At 48.3% G+C, this 27590-nt stretch overlaps 1 protein-coding gene across 1 annotated transcript; it reads left to right on the top strand.

The window, feature by feature from the left end:
• Positions 1 to 781: 781 nt before the first annotated feature.
• On the top strand, positions 782 to 25245 carry SCNN1G (sodium channel epithelial 1 subunit gamma). The gene is made up of 12 exons (XM_040973902.1): positions 782 to 1098; positions 3154 to 3463; positions 5231 to 5421; positions 6493 to 6596; positions 9855 to 10018; positions 18954 to 19052; positions 20927 to 21044; positions 21574 to 21652; positions 21735 to 21792; positions 21962 to 22023; positions 24223 to 24298; positions 24868 to 25245. Exons 1-12 carry the CDS (start codon positions 782 to 784, stop codon positions 25243 to 25245), a joined length of 1956 nt encoding a protein of 651 aa, XP_040829836.1.
• The last annotated feature ends 2345 nt before the right edge of the window (positions 25246 to 27590 follow it).

Genomic DNA, 27590 nt, shown 5'->3' with positions numbered 1-27590 from the left:
CGCTTGTGGCCTGGGAAAGCAGTGGAGGACGGCCCAAAGCCTTGGGACCCTGCACCCGCGTGGGAGACCCGGAAGAGGCTCCTGGCTTCGGATCCGCATAGCATCAGCCGTTGCGCTCACTTGGGGAGTGAATCATCGGACGGAAGATCTTCCTCTCTGTCTCTCCTCTGTATATCCGCCTTTCCAATAAAAATAAAATAAATCTTTTTTAAAAAAAAAGAAAGGGAAGCTGGGAAATTCTCAGCAGATTTCATCTGTCTGGGGAAGCTTGCTGTGCATGTGGTGTGTCACACTTGCTGCTAGGCACCAGGGGGGCATGATGAGATAGGAACGCTGCCCTGGGGGCGGAAGGGAGGGGGGGGCTGGCTCCTGGGAGCGATAAGGCACGGGGTTGCAATACCCCTGCCTGATAAGGAGGTGCTGATTGGGCTTGCTCTGAGGGCTGCTGCCCTAGGAACCCAGGAGAAAGGTCCCCCAGCCTGTCCAGCCAGTACGTGCAGGTTAAGCTCATCCAGCTCCTACAGCCCGAGGCCCCGGGGCCCTTAGAGTAGGAGGAAGCCTCTCTGGCAATGGTGGGTGGACAAAAGCAAAGATCCTGGACAAGGGGGCCCAACCAGAATGCCCACAGAGAAGGAGACAGCCTCTGAATGCTGGAGCCTGGGTCAGGAGTCACAGGACTCCCCGACTTCCCAATACACACCAGCAAGCCGGGGTCCAGAAGCTCACCTCCCTGTCCTCTGTCTCCCTCCAGCACACCTACCCTGCAAGTTCCATCCTCGCCATGGCTCCCGGAGAAAAGATCAAAGCGAAAATCAAGAAGAATCTGCCCGTGAGGGGCCCCCAAGCACCCACCATCAAGGAGCTGATGCAGTGGTACTGCCTCAACACCAACACCCATGGCTGCCGCCGCATCGTGGTGTCCCGTGGCCGCCTCCGCCGCCTGCTCTGGATCGGCTTCACGCTCACCGCCGTGGCCCTCATCCTATGGCAGTGTGCCCTGCTCGTCTTCTCCTTCTACACCGTCTCTGTCTCCATCAAAGTGCATTTCCAAAAGCTGGATTTCCCCTCTGTCACCATCTGCAACATCAATCCCTACAAGTAAGAAACGGGAGCAGGGTTCTGGGAGCAAAGGTCCGGCCTCCTACAGGTGCAAAATTAACCTCTCTGAGGGTGACACTGGGCAGCCCAGGAGCTGACAAGGAAGAGAGAGAGGAGAAAGAGAGAGAGGAGAAAGATCTTCCATTGTTGATTTGCTTCCCAAATGCCTATCATAGCCAGAGTTGGGCCAGGTTGAAGCCAGGAACCAGGCTCTTCATCCAGGTCTTCCACGTGGATGGCAAGGATTCAGCTATTATCTGCTGCTTCCCAAGGTAGGCATAAACAGGAAGCTGAATTGGAAGCAGATCAGTAGCTGGGTCTTGAACCAGGAACCCTCACGTGGGATGTAGACGTTCCACCATGGTAGCTTAACCTGTTGTGCCACAATGCCCTCCCTGTTTTGTTTTATTTAACATTAGAATTAGTTGTTAACATTGGTCAACACCCCTCTCCGAGGCTCCAAATCTATACGATTTTCAGTTCATCGCTTACATTTAAGGATGGGCTAGTTCAGGGAAGGCAGGAAGGGATAGCTTCAAGGATTGGTTGATCTTGCAGGCTGGCCTGGCCAGCAATGCCCATCCCCCTCTCCTGCCACACCCCCTTGCATCCAGCTTAGCCAACTCCCTCCAGCTTTCCAAGCTCACACCCTCACTCTCCCCAGAATGTGAACTCCAACGCTGACTCAGAAGCAACACCCAGGTGACTTCTAGAAGTAGCTCAGCTGCCCCAAACCATTGTGTGGGTTAGCCCAGCCCGACTGAGATTCCTGGGATCCACACTGGAGCACCACTTGGTGTTGTCCTGGTGGCAGCCATGGGACCAGTTCTAAACAGATTTCTAGCATCCTTCCAGGGACTATGGAAGCATGATCTGTGCGGCAGGTCTGAATCTGGGAGAGTTTTCTGGCTCAGGGGTAGAGAGGGGACAAAAGAAGAACCAGTGGAGATATTTGCGGAGATTATCAAAGGGAACTAACCTGTTCAGAGTCATCTGTGAGCTGCGGGCAAAGCTGAAACTCAAAGTCAAGTCCAGAATTTATTCCTCCGGCAAGTCTGTGTCTTTTCCTGTCCCTTCACTGTATCTGTTACTCATTCCATAATTATTTATTCAGTATCTACAAATTGTCCTACGAGGTATGAAGATCTGTGACACAGAATTCAACAAACTAACCCCAGTGACGCTTACCTTGTCACGGAGGAGTTAAGCATGAAGAAAATCATCATATTATTCCACTTAGCAGTAATGGATATTTCCTTGGACACATGCATGCATGTGCTTGTAAAGGAAACTCATGGAAAGTTTTCAATGACCCTGTTTTGCAAATGAGGAAACAGAGATGGAGAAAGGCTATGCAACTTGTCCAAAGCCACACAACCAGCACCAGGATGAGGAGCTCAAACTCGAGTGTTTGGTCTCTGTATTTTATTCCTTCTGCTGTGTTGTGCTGTCTAGGCATACAGCAAAGAGGAGAGAGAGGGGAGAGCTGAAAGGAAGCTGGCACCATTTGAACTGTAAAAAATGAAAAGATGGTGTCACTATTCTTCAGTCACTCAGTGCCTGTCCCATCCTTCTATGTGCCTGGGGTTGTCATGGTAACAGCCATTCCCTCATTTCTCCCAGCAGTGATGCCCGGACAGTCAGGGAACAGGGATTGAATGTGTTGAATGGGGACTGAGCCTGCCTCCTGGGTCAACTCCGGTTAGCAGTTATTTACTTGTCCTCACTGTAACTGGTTGATGGGAGGCACCTGACAGTCACCACTCCAGAAATGCTGGTTAGGGCTAAGTCATCAACACACCCTGAGAGCAAGCAGGCAAGGGTGGCAGAGATGAAGGCCTAGGATGTCATATAAGGGTCACCCAGGAACCTGTCTCCACATTCCAGAGCCAGGGATCATTTCAACCGGGTCAAGGGCTGGAAGGCCTGATGGGCTTGATCAAGAGAGGTTAGGCAGGGGGCACAGTGGTCCCATCCCCACCCCCAGCTCACAGCAGCTGGACGAGAGGCAACATGGAGAAGTCCCTCCTTGACACTTCCTTCCCACTTTGACAGGTACAGTGCCGTGCGGCATCTTCTAGCTGATTTGGACAAAGAAACCAGAGAGGCCTTAAAGACCTTATATGGCTTTTCAGAAGTCAAATCTCGGAAACAGCGGGACACAGAGTCCTGGAGCCCATCCTGGGAGGGCATCCAGCCCAAGTTCATCAACCTGGTCCCACTGCTGCTCTTCGATCAAGATGAGAAGAACAAGGCCAGGGACTTCTTCACAGGGCGGAAGCGGAAAGTCAGTGGGGACATCATCCACAAGGCCTCCAATGTCATGCAGGTCCACGAGTCCAAGAAAGTGGTGGGGTTCCAACTGGTAAGATTCATTTCCTCCCAGGTTGGGGCACAGGATGAGCTAAGGAGAGTGGATCCAGGGACTCATTTCCTTGGCCATTTAGCCCCTATGGATAGATTGGAAGAAATATACCTGACTTGTGTGACTTTATCTGTAAGCGATGCAAGCCCACTCATACAACCTCAAGGGAGAGAAAATAACCTGGAAAGACTCCAGTATCTCATTGAGATATTACAAAGGGTCGAGATGAGTAAGATCCAAAGATCTAAGGGACAAGAAATGAAATCAATTCATTCTGAATAATGCTACAAGGTTAAAGAAGCTTCCACTAAGTTCTGCCTTTTTGTTACAGAGTAAGAGTCAAATTCCATCTTGGGACTATGTGGTTGGGCAAATATGGGTCACCTAATCACCTTTTTGGCTAATGCCACCCATAGGAGAGACCCAGATGGAGTTCTGGGCTCCTGGCAGGGTCTCTTAACTGTATCCAAAGAGGAAACTCCCTCCAGAGCAAAACTAGAGTGTAGACTCCAAAACGAAAAATCCTAAACAGCAGGGGCACCAGTACTCCCTAGAGCATTTGTCTTCATGAATGACCATAAGTCGATTTCTCATCTCCTCTTCTGGTCTCATTTGGGGGACGCTAGAGAAACAGCCACTCACCGAAAATGAATCCCATCACCTTCCTGGGCCAGCTTGGCCCCCCACTCTCCCTCTCCATGCCCCTGTCACTGTGGGAGGACAGGAGCTACTCTTTAATCTTAAGATTTATTTTATTTTTATTTGAAAGACAGATTTATAGCAAGGAGGGCAGAGAGGGAGGGAGAGAGAGAATCGTCCATCCGCTGGTTCACTCCCCAAATGGCCAACAACCAGAGCTGAGCTAATTCAAAACCAGAAGCCAGGAGCCTTTTCTGGGTCTCCCACATGGGTACAGGATCCCAAGACTTTGAGCCATCCTCTGCTGCTTTCCCAGGCCACAAACAGGGAGCTGGATGAGCTGGAGCAAAAATGGAGCAGCTGGGACATGTGCATCCATATAGGATGCCAATGCCTCATGGGGAGACTTATTCTACTACACACCATGGAACCAGCCCTAGAGCAACTTCTTGTAGCCATGTGAGAGTCTCATGGTTCTACTCACAGATTCTGGAAATGGACCCTGCTGGCTTCCAAGCTTTTCTTGGCCCTTTTATGGGATATCCACACAATTTCCCTCAATTCCAAGATGAAACCTTGGACATCTGGTCTCTCAGGAGCATGTCTAAGCCCCAGGCATTCAGACATCTGGAATATATACCACAGTGTTTCTGTGAAGCTCTCGTGACTGTTTCACAAGTGGCTCCTCCCAACTCTCGCACCTGGCTCTGGAAGGTTTGCACTCCAGGCAACATTTTGTCGTTGACATAGTGTGTTGCTCAAAATCTCACAGAGGAACAGAGCCAGAGACTGAACTAGAATCCATATGTCCTGTCTAATTTACATATAAGGAAATGAGGAGGAGTGAATGGGAATTAAGTATCATTCATCAACTGGACCCCAGATCCAGCTGCAGAAGATAGTTCAGCCTCTTGCCTGATGGGCCAGTGATAGGTGCGGGAGTGGGTTCAGTATGCTTTCTTATTTAGTGCCTTCTTGGTCTCTGAGGCTTAAGGAAAATCTAGCCCAACTCCTAGAGGTCAAAGGAAACCCATGCTCACCCCAGTTATCCCTCCCATTTCCCTTGGTATCTGGCCAGTAGTAATAGAATGGATGGCTTCACCCTTGTGTCTCCCCTCTTTCTCACAGTGTCCAAATGATTCCTCGGACTGTGCTACCTACACCTTCAGTTCAGGGATCAATGCCATTCAGGAGTGGTACAAGCTGCACTACATGAACATCATGGCACAGGTGCCTCTCGAGAAGAAAATCAACATGAGCTATTCTGCTGAGGAGCTGCTGGTCACCTGCTTCTTTGACGGGATATCCTGCGATGCCAGGTCAGGGAGGAAGATTGCTCTGCTAGTCCCCAAAGACAGCCATGTTAGGTTTGGGCATTGGGTCTCTGGCATACACCTCCAGCTCAACTATAGGTCTTGGGAGCAAAAAGGTGGTCCTCTTGCCGGCCCTGCTTTTGGGAAAACAACTTTTGCAGGAGCTAGGTTCTAGAGCCAGTGTGTGAGGTATCCCATGCTGTGGAGTTAGAATATCGTTAGACTCACTAAATTACTCATAGGAGCACAAAGCTATTTGATGAGGTGCGTATTATCTAGCATAGCACCTTGTATATCAAAAGCAGCTGATGATCTGTATAGAACGTGGTATGTTAGCAGTTGGTGAGGTGGCTAGTACTTGGATACCAATCATGAAGAGCCGCTGACCTGGTATGGCAAAAGAAAGGGAGGGGAGGGAGGAGGCAGCAAGAATCCTGTTGAGATACGTGAGCTTTCAAACCTTTCCTACTTTGCGATAACACTCAGATCCTAGGTGGTGACTGCGCAGGTGAATGGCATATTCTAAAGAGTTCCTTCTTATCTGAAGAGCTTGCTTCATTCTCTTTAAACACCAAGCATTCCTTACCTTGCTCCATGGGAGTAGGCTTACAGAAGTACACATGTGAAGACTGAATATTGGCAATCACGTCTCCCTGGAAGTTGGGCTCTAAAATCACAGATGACATGTGGTTCAAGGGCACCCATGGCAGGATTTTTTCTCTGGGGATTATTCCACTAGGACTGGGACCTTGAGTGGGAAGATACCAAGTGTGGGCTGACAGGTGAAAGAACAGAGGAATCTGAGGGCAGACACAAGAAACACTGAGTCAGGACAGATTTGGGGTGAGAGGAGAAAAGGGGAGAAGAAGAAATGGAATCTTCTTTTGGGTCAATGCATGCCAATCTGCCCCAGGGATGTGCTGGCCACATTATCAGAGAGGACAGGAGAATATGAGATATGTCCATCATCTATTGGCCCAGAGTTGGCTCCTGTAGAATTTCCTTCCAGGCTGTTTCTATGATATATGTGGAGAATTTTCAGCACAGCTCTGTCTAACCCATTTCCCTATGTCACAGGAACTTCACGCTTTTCCACCATCCTATGTATGGGAATTGCTACACATTTAACAACGGAGCAAACAAGACCATCCTCAGCACATCCATGGGAGGCAGTGAATATGGTAAGGAAACCTTCAGGGAGGGGCCGAGGTTCTCTGGCAGCAAGTGTGGTGGTGGCAGAATAAGAGGGTACTCAGGCCTTCCAGAAACACTGGGCTCCCCTGTGTGACCGGAGCCAGGTACACAGGGACATCATTTTCCCTTTCAGCACCTGTGTTGAATTCGTTGGATCCTCCAGTAGGAGCACCTGCTTGCCTTCTTTTTTATTGAATTATTTTAAAAAGAGAATCTTTCATCCACTGGTACACTCTCCAAATACACACAACAGCCAGGGTTTGGTCAAGCTGAAGCCAGGAGCCCAGAACCCACTCAATCTCTCACATGAGTGGCAGGGACCCAAGCTCTTGCACCATCACTGGCTGCTTCTCAGGGTGTGCATTAGCAGGAAGCTGGAATCAGAGGCAGATCTGGGACTTGCACTCCACTGTGGGATCAGCATCATTAAGTGGCAGCATAACCTCCTTTGCCACAATGCCTGCTTGCTGGGGTTGTTTGTGCTACAGAATCTCTCTGTCTTAGGTTGTACCTGGGGTGAGTAATGGTTTGGCAGGTGGCTTCTAAATGGTATTCATGGCCAATGTGCTGAATAGGAGATGAAGGAGGCAGACACACCTTTATCATAGTGAAGATGACAGATTCTGCCCTCACTGCATGACCTTGTGCAAGTGACTACATTTCAAGAGAGAGGCATCATCATTGCTCTGGTACAAGCTGATTGAGAGGACTTAATGAGGCAGCACACTTAGCATTGGGTCTGGGACACACTGCTAGCATGTGCTGGTCACCATAGCAAAATCCCACAGGCTGCGTGGCTTAAACAGGAGACTGGTGTGGCTCACGATCAAGGAGGCTGGGATGGGCATGACCAAGGTGCTGGCAGATCAGGTTTCTCATGTGGATTGCTCTTCCTGGATTGCTCCAAGTCCTCCCATGGCCCTTCTTCCGTGGCACGTGCACAAAGAATGCTATGTCTCTTGCTCTTCTTATAAGGATCCTATCAGATGAGCGCCCCACCCCATGACCTCATTTAATCTTAATGAAGGCCCTATCTCCAAATGCAGGTTGAGCATCCCTTACCCAAAGTGCCTAGGTCTGCCTAGGACCTGGTCTGTCTAGAACCAGAAGCATTTTTGTTTGAGGAGTGGGGTGTGGGGTGGGACAATGTTTACATACACATAATGTCCTGGAGATGGAACCCAGCCTAAATGCAGAATGCGTTTAAGCTTTACACATACTGTATGTGCACCACTGGAAGACAATCTTATACAGTGTCTTCATTGTACATTCATTTTGATGGCGACTCATCCCATAAGGTCAAGTGTGAAATTTTCCATCTGTCACATTATATTGGTGTTTAAAAATTTTTGGATTTTTGATTTGGGAGATTAGAAATGCTTAAACCGGTACTATAATGTTCAAGTCAGGGCTTCAATTTATAGGTTAAGAAGCAGGGTTGGGAGGAAGCACACAACTCAGTTCATATAATACACTAATCACTTCATAAATGCTGTCTGTGGCTGCTCTGTGGCTGTCATTTCCACTAACATCCCTGCTACTGCTCGACCACCCTTACTGCTGCTACCCGTACCAATTCCTGTAATACCAGGATCATTTCCAATATTATCATGCATTACTGCCATTCTCCCGTACCAACCTTGGCAGGAAAGAAGGGATTCTGGCAAGATCCTATGCACAGAAAACATGATTTGACATATGGGGGTGTTCCCACTGGCAAAGGCAGGGCTCTTTCATGGTTCAGAATCCACGCTTTGAATCCCAGTCTCTGTCACTGTACATTCTTCCCAAGTCAGCAACATAGGGCATCGCAGGGCATACTCAGTGGACAAAAGTAATGAGGGAATTGAGCATAGAGTTATAGAGTCCTAGCTCTGCTGTGTGTGACTGCTGACAAACCACTTCCCCTCTCTGGGCTCCAGTTCCCTTGTTGGTAAATGGAAGGAGTCAGAACAACTCTCATCCTTCAGTGCATGAGGAAACTGCTCATTCATTCCTTTTGCAGTCATGATTGAAAAACCACTGTATGCTGGACACTCTTATAGGGGTCAGGGACACTGCCTAAAGCAAGGAAGAGCTGCCCTTAAAGGGGGCACATAACAAATGGTCAGCTAAGTCCACAGTTGCTACATCTTGCAATGAGTGCAAGGCAGTGAAGGGGAGAAAAGAGTGGAGTGAGTGGAATGAGAAGATCCTCATTGGAGGGAATGGCTTTTGCACAGTGGTTAAGATGATGCTTGGGATGCCCTCTGTTTGGGATAACCATATCCTGTACTGGATTGCCTGAGTGTGAGTCCCAGCTCCACACCGATTCAAGCTTCCTACTGATGCACACCTTGGGAGGCAGCAAGTAATGGCTCAAGTACTTGGGTCTGAGCCACCAATGTGGGAGACCCAGATTGACTTCCTGGCTCCTGACTTCTGCTCTGTCCGGACCTGGGCTGTTGTGGGCCGTTTAGGAGAGTGAACAAGTGAACTGGAGACTTCTTTATCTCTCTCTAGTCCTCCCCGTCTCTCTCTGATTTTCAAATAAATTTAAAAGAAATAAAAGGGTTCTCACAAGAGCAAAGACCCCCCCAAGGAGATAAAGAACTTGGTGTAGTCTATACTTAGCAATAAGACCAATGTCCTTGGAGCTTACTAAATGAAAGAAAGGGAAGAGACAAGCAGGCAAAGGGAGATGAGGCCACATCATCGCAGCCTTGGTCAGCATAGTTAGGAAAATCACCAGGCTGTCACATGTTCATCAGTTTCACAAGGCGTTCCCATATAACCAACAAGATGCCACTAAAAGGAGCGAATGGGTCGGATTTCCAATCCTCAAGGCCCCTTCTGGTTTCTGGATAAAGAATAGACTTCAAGCAACAGGAGCTGGAGCAGGGAGAGAGTTAAGGTGATCAGAAACACCACTGGCATTTCCTCTCTTCCTTTGCATGCTTGTCCTAAAAGCTTAAGCAGCCACGGTACTGAACATCCCTTTAGATGCCAGAACAGCCCATCAAAAAAGAACCGTATGCAGGTGCATGTCTCAGAGAGTGTAGCAGTTCTCTCATGCTTTGCAAGAACTTAGAGCAGTGACACTTCACTCCTGTTTTGGGCCAAATGCTGGAGAGCAAGACTTGAACAAAGCGAGCACAACTCATTGGGTCGTAAGGTTGAACCTCCCAAAATATCAACGAGAAGGGGCTGCCCCACAGCGGGTATTTTCTTAGCAACTGACCACAGCAGACTGCCTTATCTCTCAGGGCTGCAAGTCATCTTGTACATAAATGAGGAAGAATACAATCCCTTCCTGGTGTCCTCCACTGGGGCGAAGTTTCTAATCCATCAGCAGGACGAATACCCCTTCATTGAAGATGTGGGGACAGAGATTGAGACAGCCATATCCACCTCCATAGGAATGCATCTGGTAAGACAATATTCTGTTGGCTATAGGCATGGTGAGAAGGCTGGATTTTCTTTTCAAAGATAATCAATGAGGTACAACTGATGCAACAGCGTGGTTACTTCAAAAGAGAGCCCAACCCCATATTTTCCAATGGCTAACCTGATGGTCATTCTGGTAGTCCCAGGAAAGTGATCTCCACATCTTGTGTGTAGTGAGTAAGAACAGGATGCCACTGGGTGAAAGACTTTAAGGACCCTCCCCTGTCCTGAAAACTAAAAGCATTTTCCATCAGCACTTATGAAACCAGTGTTGGAAGCACAGCATCAGATACTAGCTATCTATTTGGCAGAAACATAACTAAAGCCGATTAGCATCTTTCCTTTGGGGCTACCTAGAGGCCTACAGAGCAAGTGAACTGCTATTTAAAGGTGAGTGGAAAATCACCAGGCTGCCACAGATCTCTTGAGCTCATCACATGTTCATCAATTTCACCACATTTTTACCAAGAACCCTCTTCACCTTCTGTGCCTTTGGCTTTCCCTGATATCACTAGTGCTAGCAAAAGCCCCTCTGGCCTGTGGACTCCATTGACAGGATGCACTCTTCAGCTTTTAATCTTGGCTAATCTCTCAAGAAAAAAAAAAAAGAACACATTCAGTATCATAACCTGCTTTACATGCCTTCTTAGTAGCATTTTTTTTTCCCACCTGTTTTTTTTTTGGGGGGGGGGAACAAGTGACAGTATTGTGGACTATCTCCTGGAAATCTGCTTATCATTTCCAAATATAATGAATGTCTGCAGCAAAACTTCTTAGTCTTCATTTAATAGGAAATAATAACCCCACAGGAAAGTTCTGTTTCTTAAAAGGTTTGTTTCATTTATTTGAAAGGTAGAGTTTGCACAGAGGGAGAAAGAGAGATTTTTTTAGTCTGCTAGTTCACGCCCCAAATGGCTTGCAATGTGCAGAGGTGGTTCAGTCCAAAGCCAGGAGCCAGGAGCCAGGAGCCAGGAGCTTCTTCCTGCTCTTCCCACCTGGGTCACAAGGACTGAAGCATGCAGGTCATCTCCTGTGGTTTTCCCAAGACATTAGCAGGGAGCTAGAGTGGAAGAGGAGCAGCCATGACTTGAACTGGCATCCATATGGGTGCTGGTGCTTCAGGCCGAAGATTAGCTTGCTTGGCCATGGCACTAGCCCCCTAAAGGAAACTTCTTAACCCTCACTAGCTTGTCCTCCAGACAGTGGCTTCCAAATCTGGTTGATCAATAGATCCGTCGCTACAAAATCAGATTCTCCAGGAGATCCCTATTTTTGCCAAACGTTCACGGCTAACTGCAAGAGGTGGCACATTAAAAACTTAAGTGAACTAGAACTTGAGAAGTAAATTGTGTGTTCTCAAGTGAAAGCAGAGCTAGAATGATCCAAAGGCTCAATCTAGCATGGCCACAGATGGCCTTAAATAAAGCTATTAAGTAATAGAATGAGCATTTTGGGTAGGCATAACCACCCTTGCTTATTTCTCCAACAGCGGGCAGACACAGGGAACCCATCAGTGTGAAAGCCATTGTCCCTGTCCTGGTGCAGCCTAGAGTCCAAATGATTACAAATAGGAAATTGCACGGATATGACTTCTAGTTTCTATCATAACTATGAAGGAAGAACGCAGGTTGCATGGGACCATGTCACCGATGTCTCCTGGTGAGGCAGTGCAGGCTGCCTGCTCAAGTTTCTCTTCCTCTTCTTGCCAAGCCAAGCCACTGAGGCCAGCTGGGGCCGCACCCTCAAGGCCTCCCCTAATCCTAATCACCTCCCAAGGGCCTCATCTCCAATGCTATTAACCTGTGGGTTTGGGGATTAAGTTCCCACCATATGAACTTTAGGAGAGTCATTGAGCCTAGAGCAGGTGTGGCCTGACCCAGGTTTTTTTTTTTTTTTCTTATTCTGTGTGTGTGTGTGTGTGTGTGTGTGTGTGTGTGTGTGTGTGTGAGCAGGAGATGCTCGCAAAATAATTTCTGAGGAAACATCAAAGACAACAGAGCTGATAAACTGGAAGGGCAGCATCCTCCAGGAAGTCTGGGCATTCTGTATTTGGGGTATGTTCATCCAGGGAGCAGCCCTGTACAGGAAAAACAGTTCAGGATGGTGGGCTGCCTGGCTACCCAGAAGCTCTTAGGAGCCACGGCATTGAGAGGTTTTGTTCCAATGCAGGAGAGAAGTCAAGTATAGCTCCTGGGGCTGTGTGAATGCTGCTTGATCACAAAACAAGAAAGAAATTTCGAGCATCCAGTCTGTTCAAAAAGTAGCTGGGCAAGACTTGAGGAGATCATTTAAAGTCTTGGCCCCTGATTCCTCTGTTCATGAGGAAATGGCAAATCTCTCAGGTGATGAGAGTGAACCTCGTGGGCTGATAGTTCCTTTGTAGCATTGATTTCCTTGCAGCAAGACCCAGGCTTGTCTGCACACCCTTTTCTTCCTCTTCTGCCTTCCCCCTGCCCTGCACCTTTTGCAGTGTCTGTAGATCCAGAGTTACTGAGCTTTGCCAGCGGGCACGAGTGAAGGAAGCATGCTCTTTGGTTTTTCTGTCGGGTTTGGAAATAGCCGCCACATTGTTAAGGAAACATTCTCTTTACCATAACTGGATAAACAAAGATATGGGTGAGTTTTCTGCTGCACCTAATTTGCGACATTGAAAATCAAAGCCTTGGCAGGGTCGGTCAACCTAAGTCTGATAAATGAGCTCTTAGACCAACAACAACAACCAAAAAACACAGGGATTAGGGAAGAGGTCATTGGGGGGTCACTAAGAATAAGTCCAAACAAATTAGACTTCTTTCTTTAAATGTGATTTTGTGATTATCTTTGATAGGCATGGCAAGACTCAGTCAACTGGTTAGGCAGTTAGTTAACAATCCTTCCTTTATTTATTGAGGGACTGTGTATCTAAAACACTGAATATTTGAAAGATGAATTCAACAAAGCTCCTGCCTTTAAGAGGGAAGGGCAAAAGGGAACACACCTTTACAACACACTTCCCGTCTCCATGGAAATAAAGACCTCATGTGTCTTGTTTCGAACCTCAGTTCGTACAACACAGTAGAGCCTCAATAAATATTGGATGGGTGGGTGGGTGGATGGGTGGATGGATGGATGGATGATGGAATCCCAGACATAAGCTATTGGGGAAGGTTTTATAAATGGTAAATTCTTTAAGTGTCAGATACATGACCGGTGGGCCTCATCTAGACAAGGAGTGCAGAAAGGATGCTAAGCCACACAAAGCTTTGTAAAAAATCACTTTGAATGAAGTATTATCAGTACACTGAAGGTGATATTCTAGAAAGAGACTATGAACATTTTCAGTGAGGCGATGGTCATGAGGATGAGGCAAGAGGAATGGATTTCAGAGCTAATGACAGCATGAAAGTGGCAGGGCCTGACAAGTGATGTTAGCAAGAGGGCCAGGGAAAGTTAGACTGACTTTTAGGCTCTGAGCAGGAGGTATACTGAGAATCAGGGAATACAAGAGGAAGAGAAGAACTGAGGGGAGAGGACACTGGTTTGGGCCAGAGTCAATATGTTGCAAAGTCAAGGTGATAAGAAAAACGCAGTGGCCGATTTCTATGACCCTGAGGCATGAGAGAATAAGCTGGGAGGTAACACTACACATAGAAATGAGTGCTATCATCCAACATTCAAGACAGAACCTGTACATGCAACGTCAAAGAGCAGAGCAGAAAGAAAGTGGAGAAACAGAGGTGGAAATGTAGAAGCAGTTGGTGGAAAAGGGTACATAGACCAAGAAGCGAATTTTTAGCACAATGTATCTCCATGGCCAAGGACAGTTGAGAGGTCACACCAGGCAAAGGGCGCAAGGCGTTCTCTGGGTTTGGCAGTCAAGCGGTCATTCAGGCTGTTTGCCAAAGCAGTTTTCAGTGGAAGGAGTGGAACAGAAACCAAGGCACAATGGTTGAACGATGGGTGGGAGATGAGGAAATGGACAAGGAGAACCACTCACCCAAGGTGTGTGGGGCCAGGTCATGGGTCACAGAGAAGGGGGAGGCTTCGTTTCATTTCCAACCCTAGTGTACCTTCTTTAAGAACACACACAGCTTTCCAGGGCTTCCCACTCCAGCTTTGTCCTTCAGTTGTGAAATCTCTGTGCCTCTGTTACATCCTCTGGAAAACGGGATGAGAATAATAGCAACTTCATGGCTGGTGACAATTCAATGAGCTGATGCACTAAAGTGCTTAGCAAAGTGATTGGCAAGTAGTAAGTGCTTGAGAAATACTAATTATTACTACACAAGGTGCTTTGTTTTGTTTTTACTACGCTTTTTTTTTTTTAAAGAGACATGAAGGAAGGGAACATAGCTTTGAAGCCAAAATAAATATTTTCTTGTCTTTCAAATCCTTCTCCTTTACAAAATAATGCATTAAACAACATACATATGTACATTACTATTAAATAACTTATTATGTTTTATGTATCAAGGATGCTAATTGTTTGCCTTATCTGTTACAAAGACTTTTCCCAACTGTGGTTTCCTTTTGGTTTCATACTCAAAGTCTTTGTTTTTTTTTTAACATATATTTATTATTGCAGAGTTATCTATTTATCTTAAAGACCTCCAGAGAGAGATATCTTTTATCACTGGTTCACTCCCCAGATGGCCATAATGGCCAGGGCTGGACCAGGCTTAAATCAGGCCAGGAGCTTCTTCTGGGTCTTCCATAGGGATGGAAGGGCACAACCACTTGAGGCATCTTCTTGTCCTTTTCTCAGAACTTTAGTAGGGAGTTGAAATGGAAGTAGAACAGCCAGGATTTCACCCAACATCCACACAAGGTGTGTGGTGTCGTAGGCAGCAACTGCCCACTGCACTACTGGCCAGCAATACTGGTTCAGAGGTCTGCCTTCTTTGCTCATGATGCTTTTTGAGTGTTTTTCTCATTTAAGATTAAATATGAAGCTTCTTTCAGTTATCTTTTTATTAAGATTTATTTATTTTTGTTGAAAAGTCAGATATACAGGGCCCGGCACGATAACATATTGGTTAAGGTCCTCGCTTTAAATGTCGGGAATCCCATATGGGCACCGGTTCTAATCCTGGCAGCTCCACTTCCCCTCCAGCTTCCAGCTTGTGGCCTGGGAGAGCAGTCGAGGACGGCCCAAAGCCTTGGGACCCTGCACCCGTATGGGAGACCCGGAAGAACTCCTGCCTCCTGGCTTCAGATCAGCACAGCACCGGCCGTTGCAGTCACTTGGGGAGTGAGTCATCGGACGGAAGATCTTTCTTTCCTCTCTGTCTCTCCTCCTCTCTGTACATCTGCCTTTCCAGTAAAATAAATAAATCTTTTTTTTTTTTTTAAAGGGAAGTCAGATGTACGGAGAGGAGGAAGGACAGAGAGGAAGATCTACCCGTTGAAAGGCTGAGTTCTATTTTGGGTGTGCACACACTATCCCAAACCAAGTGGCTTCATGCAACCACGATGTTATTAGGTCATAATCCCTGGGTTAGCTGTGTGGTCTGGCTGCCTTGGAGAAGTCCTTCTGATGAAGGCTAAGCGTGGCTGCCAACAGCCAGTGCTTGCTCAGATCTGCTGGAGATCTGGAGTGTCCTGCACCAGAGGGGTTCACACACGGCAGTCGCGGGGTGCCTAACTCAGCAAGAGAAGATGAGCTCTAACGTGCAAACACGTTTCAAACCTCTCTTGAGTCCTATTTGCTAATACTCCATGCTCTTACTTGATCGAATAGTAGGGTTTGGTCACTTTTTGAATCTTCCACAGACACAATATATTGAGCTAAAGTATGCAGAGTCCACCTCAGTAAACATAACAGGTGGATCTCAGGTCAAGATTTTGGCTGGAGGTTAAATTGCAGGGGGTGAAGGTGGGGTCGCAGAGCATTAGTCATTCCTGGTGTTTTATGGGAAATACATTAGGTTAACAGCCTCATGTACTTTAGCGTCAGAAGAGCCTTTACGGAAGACTCGTTTTGTGTTTGATACCACACTGAGCCCGTCACAGACTTTAGGCTCTATTAATGCTCACAAGAGGTTTTAGAGATGTGCAGATAAGAGGGTGAACTCTGGGTTTGCACCCCAGCTCCGGCTCTTACTGGCTGCTTCACCTCGGGCAGGTCATCTTATCGCTGTCTCTTTGTGTCTCATTTTCCTCTTCTGTAAGGTAAGCCTGTTGTCAAGGGTAAATGAGTCGATACACTGAGATGCTTATCACCCTGCCAAGCACATTTTCAGTGTTCCATCAAGATAAATTGTTGTTGTTCCTGAAAAACTGAAAAAAGTAGATCAACTACTTCGATTAAAGTTAAAGAGTCACCAGGTGGCCCGATGGGATGCGAACTGGTTTTCACGGCTTCTGTTTATTTTTGAGCCTTTTGGAAAGCCTGCCTGGTGTCACTGCTTGTGAGCTTGAGATTGGCCCTTGGTCATCACATGGTTCCACCAGGAGCAGCCCTCTAGGAGCACTCAGGATGGTTTGAGAAGGTCAAGATGAGACTGTGGCAGGGCTCCCTGGGAAGTCCGCTAGAGACCTAGAGCAACCAAGGCTGATCACGGGCTCCTGGAGGTACTTGCCCATTGCTCCATGCCCAGCCCAGTTGTCACTGCCTATTCTTCCCCTACTTCTTTCTCCCCGCCTCCCCTGAAAACAACAGCAAGCCATTTTGAGAAACAAGGAAAAAATTTGACCACCAAAGGAAAAGACAGACTCCCAACTGCCCCCCATCCCCGAATCAATTAAGAAGCACCTGTGCTTCTGCGGCTTTCAGTGGCCTAGGGTGTGATTTTGGCCTGTTGATTGCTACTAGTAGACATCTTGATGATGCCTTTGGTATCTGGGGTACGAAGGGGAGCAACGAAGATCCTTAGAGCCATGGGAGTTTGCCACATAAAGGAAGTGTTACCCAGACCATCATATACACATTGGAAACAGAAATACAGACCAGCTCAGGTTAAGCATGGGAGACTAGCTGTCCCCTGGCGGACCCAAAGGCACATCTGCCCAGGGATCCTTACAGCAGTTTAGAGGGTATGCAGCTTAGGGGTCTGGTTTGGCATCTCAGCACTCCTGCTGCTAGCCCAGGCCTGGAACATTCCAGAAGGCCTGCCTGTAGAGCACAGAGCCTGTGTCTGTCTTTCTGGGAGGGAGAATCCAGCTGTGAATGTGGGTACCCTGGGAAAGACAAGGAGCCAGACGGCAATGTCTTCTTTGCTTTGGTTCTGTCGCTTTAACAGCTTGAAATGAGCGCCCTTGATGTCCTCAAAGTCAATTGAGGGAGACCAGCGGGTCAACAGATGGATTACAGTATAAACAGAGGAAGATTGCAGCCACTTGAGATGGCTAGAGTGTCCACCAGTCTCAAATGTAGTCATTCCTTTGGTTCTGCACTTTTTATACAAAGGGAAAAGAGATTTCTCCCTCCCCCACCCCTACTACTCCCTGAGAAATCTGCTCTGTTTTTCATTTTACCCCTGCTTCTTTTCCACCAAATGCTTGTGTGTGTCCCTCCCCAGGTCCCATACATGCTCCCACATAGAACCTCTCTATAACCTGTTCACAATTTCTGTTCAAGCATGGTTTCCCCTTTGGGACCATCATTTCCTTCCCCCTCTCTACTTTTTCTTTGTTGTCTGTTTGGCTTGCCTGGAGCATCTGTTTGCAGTGGGATGTTATACATTAAAGCCAAACTCGGGGTGCTGCAATTCAACATCATTGAATGAGGGCTTTCAATTTTAAAGGAGTGATGTTTTTAATCTGCTCTGATGATCAGAGTTTGTGGGAGTGTTATTATTTTTTTTCCTCCAGGCTCTTTTCAGGCACAAAGACAAGAATTGTAAGTGTTGACATATATAAAATAAATGAAAACCAAAACACGAGAAAATGCACACACATACACACACACGCAAGCATGGGTTACCCCACACACAGAGAAACACTCATCATGAGTGGGCAGAGGGCCAAGAGGCTGGCCCGAAAGAAGACAGTGGGGGAAGGGAGGCAGAGAGCACACCAGGTAGTGTCCCCAGCCATGGTCTGGGGACAGAAGAGACACACATCCCCACTCCCGGGTGTTGGTCTCCTTTCCCATCTCGGGACCGTGTCTCTGCAGGTGTGAAGTCAGCTGTGAATGGCCTGGCACCTCACAAGTTCCACACGGAGTTTAAGACCCATCCTTGCAGAGCATCTTCCTCCTAGGTTGCAGATGAAGCGGATGCACTCTGCAAAAGGGAGCCTAGTGATTGGCAAGGAAGAGGCTAGAGGGTCGCATGGGGTGGGGCTGTGACCGCCGGCTCTGCAGACTTAGCTGGCTTCCTGCCTGTTTACACCACATCACAGCAGTCCCAGCCTCCTCCACCCTTTCTAGGAAAGTCAGCATTTTCCGAGTCAAGGTCTGGAGTCAGAGGGCAAGGACATGACCCTTTCTGGGGACAGAAACCACAAGCAGCTCACAGTCCCAGCTCATCTTCCTAGTCCCTCATTCCCCTGTTCTGCTGGACGTGTCATGGCTTTCCCAGAGAAAACCAAAGCCAGATCTCCCAGGAAGGCTCAATTCAGCCCCCTGTTCAGCCTCTTATTTTATCTCCAGCGACTTCTCCCTTTGGCTGTGTTCCAGCCACCCAGGCACCTTCTGCCACAAACCTTGGCTGTGTCCTCTGCTTCGTCCTCTCCCTCCAATTCTGGGCCATTTTCTACCATTCTGTGTTGAGCCAGCCACGTAGTAAAGGTCCCCTGCTAAGAGACACCTTCCCTAATCACACATGCTCTCATGCATCCCTCTCCAAAATTATTAGTTTGTGGCCCATCTGTCTGCTCAACTAAACTATAAACTCTAGGAGCATGGAGTGAGTAACTAAGCAGTCACTTCAGTTCCAGCCCCCTGTTCTGGATCCCGGGGTAGAGCAGGCCTGACTTGTGTGCTGCTGTCATTGCAGACTGAGTCCTTCAAGCTGAGTGAACCCTACAGCCAGTGCACAGAGGACGGCAGTGATGTGCCCATTCAGAACATCTACAACAAGACCTACTCCCTCCAGGTATGAGTTGGCAGGAGCGTGCCCAACCCCAGGTCGTGGCCTGAGCCCAGAAGATATAGTTAACATGTAGGCTTGGGTGTGCCTAGGACCAGGAAGTCCAGTAAGAATCCTTGGGGTTCATCCAAAGACCTCAAAAGCAAATGATGCCGGCTGGTTCCAGTCCTTTTCAGTCCATCTGTAACCAGAGCCCAGTTGATTCACTGAAGTCTGCGGGGAACATAATGTACAGCTGAGACCAGGCTGATTCCTAAATGGGCCTGGCAAAGGAGGGAGAGGAGCCAGGCAGCCTGGGAGAGACGTTGGCTCAGAGGTCAGGAGCTTGGCGTCCAAGCCCACGCTTCAAGGGCCCTCTTCCGCTGGTGACCTTGGGCAGGTTGTACCTGTTTAAAAGCCGCAGCGAGGAGGGGGAGGTTGGATGGGAGTGGAGGTTGTGGATTGGCAGCTGTGAGCTCCTTGCAGGTGGCAGTCCCCAAGTCTCTAGGCTGGATGGCTGGTGTTTGAAAGTCAGGCCAATTCATAAGAAAAGTCCAAATTTCCCAATTCTCTTTAAAAACAAGATGAGCTGGCATGATTGAGCCCACATCTCTGCAGGTTAAGCAGTGCCCCCTTGAAACTGGGCATGAATGCTCTGGTCCCCACTGTTCTATCCAACCTCCATCCTCAGAGTTATCGACTGCACAGGGCCCAGCAGGCATCTGAGTTTCCAACCCTTTGGGATCCATTAGCTATTTTGCCATACATCACATTCCAGGAGTCTGCAGTTTGCATCCTACCAGAATAGCCCCGGAATTGAGGGGAAAATTTTCCCAGCAGAATAAAAGGAAGGGGAATCCTCAGAGCTGGGTAGGAGGAGGCATTGGGGTGGAAACAGACTCAGCCATGGAGAGTCTGCTTATAGAGAACAGAATTATAATCAAATGGGGAAGTTTATTATTATTTTTCTAAGATTTATTTATTTGAAAGTCAGAGAGACCAAGATGGAAGAAGGATGACCAAGAGACCAACAGAATCTTCCATCTGTTGGTTCACTCCCCAGATGTCTACAATAGCCAGGTCTGGGCCAGGTTGAAGCCAGGAACTCTATCTAGGTCTCCTGCATGACTATCAGGGGCCTAAGTGCTTGGGCCATCACCCATCGTTTTCCTAGGTGCAATTAGCAGGGAGCTGGGTTCAAGGTGGAGTAGCTAAGACTCAAACCCTCACAGTGCTATGTGATGTTGGTACCCTAATACCTACCCCTTCAAATGGAGTTTAAGACCAATAGCAATAAATAAGGAACCTATAGGGAAGATATTCTTGGATAATATATAGTGATAAGTGCTCACATCTCAAATCAGTACTGCAGTTCATGCTCGCAGCAACCTCACAGAGCAGGCATTAGGATACTCATTTCGAAGAGGAAACAAAGCTTCAGAAAGGTTAAGTGACTTGCCTGAGGCTTCACAAGGAAGCAGGTGGCCAAGCTGGGATCTGAACCCTAACCACTCACCTTCAGATCTCCTGCAGTTAGCCTGTATGCTATAGGCTTCATGCATGCTATGCTAGCTCATGCTCTCCTGAAGGTCCAACGTGGAGGGCTTGGGCGCAAGGCCTGGAATGTGGAGTCTGTTTTCTTCTGTTTCATGGTAACTCTTTGGCTTAGCTCTGTGATAGAAGCCCCAGCTTGGCCTGAACTCCTGAGTCTCAGTGGTCTAATTCTCTGCAAATATTCTTGCTTGCTCCCTTTGAAAGGAGGGAACCTCCCCAGCCTGGTTGGCAGAAGGTTCAGTCGTGTCCCTGCAATTGGCCAAGGCTGGGGGTGGGTGGTGAGGGCGAGGGAACTCACAGCACCTGTGTGCAAGGAGTTAAGAGAACCCTGGGGTTTCCTCTTTCAGATCTGCCTCTACTCATGCTTCCAGATGAAGATGGTGGAGAAGTGTGGGTGTGCCCAGTACAGCCAGCCTCTGCCTCCCGCAGCCAACTACTGCAACTACCAGCAGCACCCCAACTGGAGTGAGTGTCACCCTTTCCCGGCCTGCCATGCTCCAACAGCAGACTAGGCTCAGCCTGGGCAAGGCGAGCCCTGGGGAGGGGCAGGGAGAGAGGGTCCTGTCCTTGTTGCCCTGGAACCCAGCAGGGAAGATGATACCTAGAGCTACACTTTCATTACTGAGCACGCCTGGAACACGTACTTCTCACATACACACCAGTCGGTACACCCCAGCCTGTGTGAGCACTTCAGCCAGCTCTGGACAGCAGGAACTACTGATGGTACCTTTTCATACAATAGGTAGCCACGGTTCAGAACGGTTCAGCCACCTGCCCAATTTCATGCATCCAGGAAGCAACAGAGCTAACCCCACTTCTCATATCCCTAACCATAACTCCATTGCTTCCCAACAACAGAAAGTAGCATTTGTATACAAATAAGTAGGAAGAGAAATACTTAATAATGACATTGGTGGAAGTGGGCAACCCAGAGTTCCCTCCAGGCAAAGATCAGAACCCCAACAGCTCACTCCAGCCCCTCTTTTCTCCTCAGTGTATTGTTACTATCAACTCTACCAGGCCTTTGTCCGGGAAGAGCTGGGCTGCCAGTCAGTGTGCAAGGAATCCTGCAGGTGAGTGGGCATGGAGGGAAGGCACAGGTGGGATGGGCCTGGGCCAGGCCGCCCCTACTCACGACTCTCCATCCACCCTTAGCTTTAAGGAGTGGACGCTGACCACCAGCCTGGCACAGTGGCCATCTACGGTTTCGGAGGTGAGATCTTTTGTCTATTCTTCCCACTCCACCTGCCATCCACTCTGTATCCTCTGGCCTGGGGAGGAGGGAAGGTGGTCCAGGAGGGAGCCAACCTGCTATGAGGGGGTTGGTTGGGCTCAGGCCATACTGAGCACCCCCCAGATCCACTCTCTTTTTTCCACTGCAGAAATGGCTGCTCCCTGTTCTCACGTGGGATCAAGGCCAGCAAATAAATAAAAAGCTCAACAAGTAAGTTCTCCTGCATCTCTGCCCACCAGGGGCCCTGATAAAATCCTCATGGTCAAACCTTCTCCTTTGCTTTCACTTAGTCATGGAGTCAACAAATATTTATTGGCCTTGTCTCACAAACCAAGTCCTGCTCTAACTTTTCTTGGCCCATGGCCCACAGCATTGTGTTTGCTTTACACCGTGGTCCAGTGGATATACAACTGGAAGAAAGCAGGAGACAGCATTTCCTTCTACACAGAGCACCTTCAGACGGGACATGCCAGCATGGCCATGCCAGTTATTCACAGTCATCTCCCCATAGCCGTGGGAGCCTCTTCTCAGATTGAAAAACAATCTAGATATCTCAAATTTTATACAAAATAGCATAATGCTTGCATATACACCATGCACATCTTCCTGTATAGCTTACATTTTCTCTGTTATTTATAATAATACAATGTCCATGTATTATTTTAAGTCATTGTAAGCAAGGTAAGTCACGCTACGCTGTCTTGTTCAGGGAATAATGACCCAGAGAAAGATCCATAGATGTTCAGATATTTTTTTTCTCTCAAAAATTTTTTTCCATTGTTAGTTGAGTCGGAGGATGTGGGATCCACAGATCAAAAGGGCTGGCTATAAAAACAAGGACACAGCAACAAACCCATGGAAAATGGAATTAAAAACTAAGTCTGTTTTGGTGCAAAATATTTTGAAATGTATGCATAGTTTTTCCATTCATGCAGCTTGAATTCTTTAAATACTTCCTAGATGCACAGATTTCAAAAATTTTTGTGTTTGAATACATTGACCTGTTCGTTTCATTTTTTCCATAAACTGTACAAAATCCCCTGTATATCCATTCTGGCTGTTCTCAGCACATTTGTCTGACTCACTAGCATCCATGCCAACCAGTCAACTGGTAAGCCTTTGGAATATCTCCTTGAAAAAAAGCTTATGTTTTCTGTTTACGTTTGTAAAAGATACTGGTCATGGCCCAGCACATTGATTTCATGGTTTATTGATGGGTCTTGTCCCACTTGATTAAAGCAAGCAAGCAAGTGAGCAAACAAACAAACAAAAATGACTCCTTTGAGCGTTGCAGCTTCTACTCCCTCCTGAATTCTCCATGTAAATGTTCATTTCCAAGGGATCTTTAGCCTCAGTTTAGGAGCCCAGGCCTCAGTTTAGGAACCTCCATAGGTGGAGAGGAAGGCAGGGGAGAGTGAACCCCCTCCTCAAACTCTTACCATACAAAAGCACTATTCTCTGTGCCATTAGCATCTCCATGGCGCCCTGTGCTGCACGTGCCCTGAGGTGGTGAGGAGGCTGTCCTCCAACATTTACTATGCATCCAGTAAATGCTGTGGGGGATGCGGGAGTGGATGCTGCCCCCTACAGACGCAGGCTTGGACCGATCATTTGCAAACTATTTAACCCACTTTCACTCCCTAGGTCAAATTTAACTTCCCAAAGTAACTCATGATTGGCAGCATTTTCTGACGGAGCTAAAGCTCTACCAACAGAGACGCTTTACTCTTGTGTAACTCCCAGCAGCTGAGTAACGGTTGCTTCTTGGGAATCAGCATGAACTTTCTAGTTCATGGCTGTTTAGTGCAGCTTAGGAGGACCATGAACTTGGAAGCCAGATCTCTCCAGGTTTGAAAACTGGCTTAGCCCAAATGAGGCACTGGGCAAATTATTTAACCCATCTTTGTCTCAGTTTTCATATTTGCATGATGGAGGAAAGATTAAAATATTCCTTAACAACCAAAGAGTCATTGAGAGAACTTGGTGGATTAATTCACATGAAGTTCTTAACAATAGTTCTTGACAGCACAGGAAGTGCCTAATAAATCCAAGCTGTTATTATGCTTATTATCACTATGACCTGATTCTTAGCCTACCTCCTTCATTTACATTACCTTCCTGCCTCCTGTATATGTTTGAGATTGCAATCAAACAATTACCAATGTCAAATGCTCTGCAAGTATGACTCAGAACCAAGACTTAATCTAGAGGTTGGGAAAAAGTTTTTGATGAATGAATGAATGATGAGAGAACTAGATCCAAGATGGAGAGAGGTGCTCTGGGATGAAGAAGGAGGCCCATGGTCCAGGTTCTAATGTCCTTGGGAAATTCAGAGCTCGGGCTCTGTGGAGGGAGCGTAATAATCCAGGCTCTTGACTTATCTGAGCTTGCCATTTGAAATTTCTGCAGGACAGACTTGGCCAAACTCCTCATATTCTACAAAGACCTCAACCAGAGATCCATCATGGAGAGTCCAGCCAACAGTGTAAGTGGCAGCCTTCCCAGAGTCTGTCTGGGGTCTATATCTGCATCCCTCTGGCTGGGTTTAGGGAGCAGAATCAGGCTCAGGCTGCCAAAGGGGGCAGGCATCTGGCCCAGCACTAAGGTACCATGTGGGATACCCATATCACATGTGGGAGTGCCTGCTGCTTCCAGTTGAGTATCCTGTTGATGCTTGGATGGCAGCAAGCAATAGCTGGAGTGCTTGTGTCCCTGCCACCCAGTCAGATTGAGTTCCAGGCTCCTGGCTTCAGCCTGGCCCAGCACCAGCTGTGCAGGCATTTGGGGGGAGTGAACCAGTGGATGACATCTCTCTTTCTCTCTCTATCCCTCTGATTTTCAAATAAAATGAAAATAAATAAATAAGTACTAAAAGAAGGGCTGCCAAGGACCAGCCGGCCTCAAGGCAAATTGACAGAGTTGGGGGGGGGGGTGGTCAAAGGTTAGGGAGTAGCCTTCGCACTCCTTCCTTCAGGCCTGTTGAGGGCCAGGGCCTGTGGGTCTCTCTTGGGAACTGGGGTCCCTCCTGACAGTGTGCCTTGGGCCCTCTTGCAGATCGAGGTGCTTCTGTCCAACTTCGGTGGCCAACTGGGCCTGTGGATGAGCTGCTCTGTGGTTTGCGTTATCGAGATCATTGAAGTCTTCTTTATCGACTCCCTCTCCATCATCACACGCCGCCAGTGGCAGAAAGCCAAGGAGTGGTGGGCCCAGAGGAAGGCTGCCCCCGGCCCCGAGGCACCCCCCAGCTCACAGGGCTGCGAGAATCCCGCCCTGGAAGTAGACGACGACCTACCCACCTTCTCCTCTGCACTGCACATGCCTCCAGGCCCTGGGGTCCAGGTACCCGGGACACCGCCCCCCAGATACAACACCCTGCGTTTAGAGAGCTTTCCCCATCAGCTCACAGACACCCAGGTGCCAGTGGAGCCCTGAGGCAGGACTGGGAAGAAAAGATGAAGTCAAACCGACAGCCATGACCTGCGGATATAGACCCTGCTTCCCGGCACGGAAGGGGGACCTTCTGCCTCAACTCTGGACTTTTCCAAGACACTAACCAGATTCAGGTGTACACAACCAGATCGGCTCGGCATGTGCAGGGCAACCCACCGGACCCCTCCAGCAAGACCAAAAGTGGACGGGGATGAGGCGGCGATCTTAACACTTCTGCCAAACAGGTGCTTTGGCCGGAAGTGAGCTTTCACCAGGTCCTGAGAGAGAAAGACCTGTCTGCAGCCCCAGGTCCCCGGAGTCACCATTCCTACAGTGCAAGCTAGGCCTAAAGCTGTGACCTTAGGAAACTAGATGACAGCTGTTCCATGCCAAGGACCGGAAGAGGCCCCATCTCTGTAGCTGGGGCTGTTTGTGAATAAACTGAGTTCTGTTGTGGACTCTGGGGCGAGGTGTCCTCTGTGTCCTCTGGCAGGCCCAGGGGTGTTGGCGAAGGCCTGGCTCTGGGACCCACAGATGAAGTGGTCGTCCTACACAAAAAACAGTGCTCTAGACCCTTACCTAAAAGCAAGTCAGTGCAAGGGCATGGCTGGGCATAAAGGTCTGGGCACCTATAGATTGTCCCTACGTTATTCTTCTACTGACCATCTCCACACCAGTCTTTCCCCCAGTAGCCTGTCCCTTACCAGCAAGCCAGCTACCACAAAAAGCCCCTTCCTCCTACCCTCAGCCTTAGATGGACAAACAGCTAGCATGTCTTAGGCACACAGAAGATGCTCAGTGTGCTAGGGACCTTGTGGAGCACTTAATACAGATGAGCATAGGGAATGGGAAACTAGAGCTCATTAGCCCCATCCTGGTTCCACCCATGAGTCAAGAATGCTCTGTTATTGCTTTGAATTTTTATTTATTTGTTTATTTATTTGTTTATTTATTTTAATCCTATCTGAATGAGACAGATAGAATGAGACAGAGAATGAGACAGACAAATCTTTCACCCATTGGTTCAGTCTCTGATTGCCTACGACCACTGGGCCTGGGTCAGGTTGAAGCCAGAGCTAGAAATTCAAACCGGGTCTCCCATGTGGTGGCAGGGACCCAAGTACTTGGGCCATTACCTGCTGCCTTCCCAGCATGCACATGAACAGGAAGCTGGAATGGGAAGTGGAGCCAGAACAGCTCAAGCGTGTCAAAAGGAGAATTTTCTGTGATTCATGAAAATGGTATGAAGTTCACATTTCTGTGTTTATAAATAAAGCTTTATTGGTACACTGCCATGCCCACTCATTTACATATCACTATGACAGCAGGGTTGAGCGGTTATAACACAGATGGTTGAAGATAACAAAGCCTGAGATATTTCCTCCAGAAACCAGCATGCTAAGCAGGCATAACTTTCTCCGTTTTGTGAGTGAAGAATCTGATGCTGAGAGAGGTCTGGGTCCAAGCTGAGCCACAGGAGGAAGCTGGACTGGGGTTTGAACCCAGGTGCTCTGGGCTGGAGCCTCTGTAGCCTATGCTTTGGTCATCTTGTATCTAATCCAAGCCTTTCATGGATGCGGCTGCTGTCATTTGGGGTGAGAAGAAAGAGGTGGGGCTTAGTTCCCTGGCTGTGAGGCAGAATGGAGTGGGAGAAAGGTTAGTGTTTCGGGACTCATTCCTGCAGCAATGGCAATTGCTGGTAGTTAGAGACTGAGCGATGGGCCATTAGGACCCTGCCTGGCCACCTGCTCCTACCCTTTGGCTTCCCCGCCAGCTCTCATGAGACTTGGCACTGCCAAGAGGCACCTCCCAGCCAGCAGGGAGGTCATGGTGACCCCAGGCCGGATGGAGTGCCCCTTCACAGTGGGCTCTGAAGCCAGGGCTGCTGGAAGCCAGCATCAGGTTACAGAGACTGCCAGCCTGGCTCTTGTCCCATGCTGGGCTCTGGTGGCTGTAGCTGGTGCTGACAGGAAATGCCGCTGCAGATGTGGACGGGGCACTGCCCAGAAAGCAGCTTCCTCCTCCTCCCCCCGTGGCTGTGGTGGGAGAACTGTGCTGTCAGATTCATGGACTTGACCAGCCTTGGCTGGGAAAAGTCACTTTTTGCAGAGAAGCTTGGTAGCTGCTGGGTGTGTCAACACTGAAGCTGGGAACATTTGGAACCCATAGCCCCCTACTGCTTTCTCTGCATGCAGGCGCGCACACCTTGTGGCACCAACTGTCTCCAGGCCTGCCTGGCTTCTGCAATGTCCAAACGCTTCCCTCTCTCCTTCTGCATGTCCCCTCAGACCAAGAGCAAACACCAACACCTCTGTCACGCCTTCCCCTCCACCCCGTCTCAAGAATTT

The sequence above is a fragment of the Ochotona curzoniae genome, unplaced genomic scaffold (assembly GCF_017591425.1).
Source record: "Ochotona curzoniae isolate NIBS_2020 unplaced genomic scaffold, NIBS_Ocur_1.0 contig_2321, whole genome shotgun sequence".
In the NCBI taxonomy this organism is placed as follows: domain Eukaryota; kingdom Metazoa; phylum Chordata; class Mammalia; order Lagomorpha; family Ochotonidae; genus Ochotona; species Ochotona curzoniae.
Note: the sequence above shows the minus strand (reverse complement) of the source record. Positions and strands in the feature narration are given on the sequence as shown.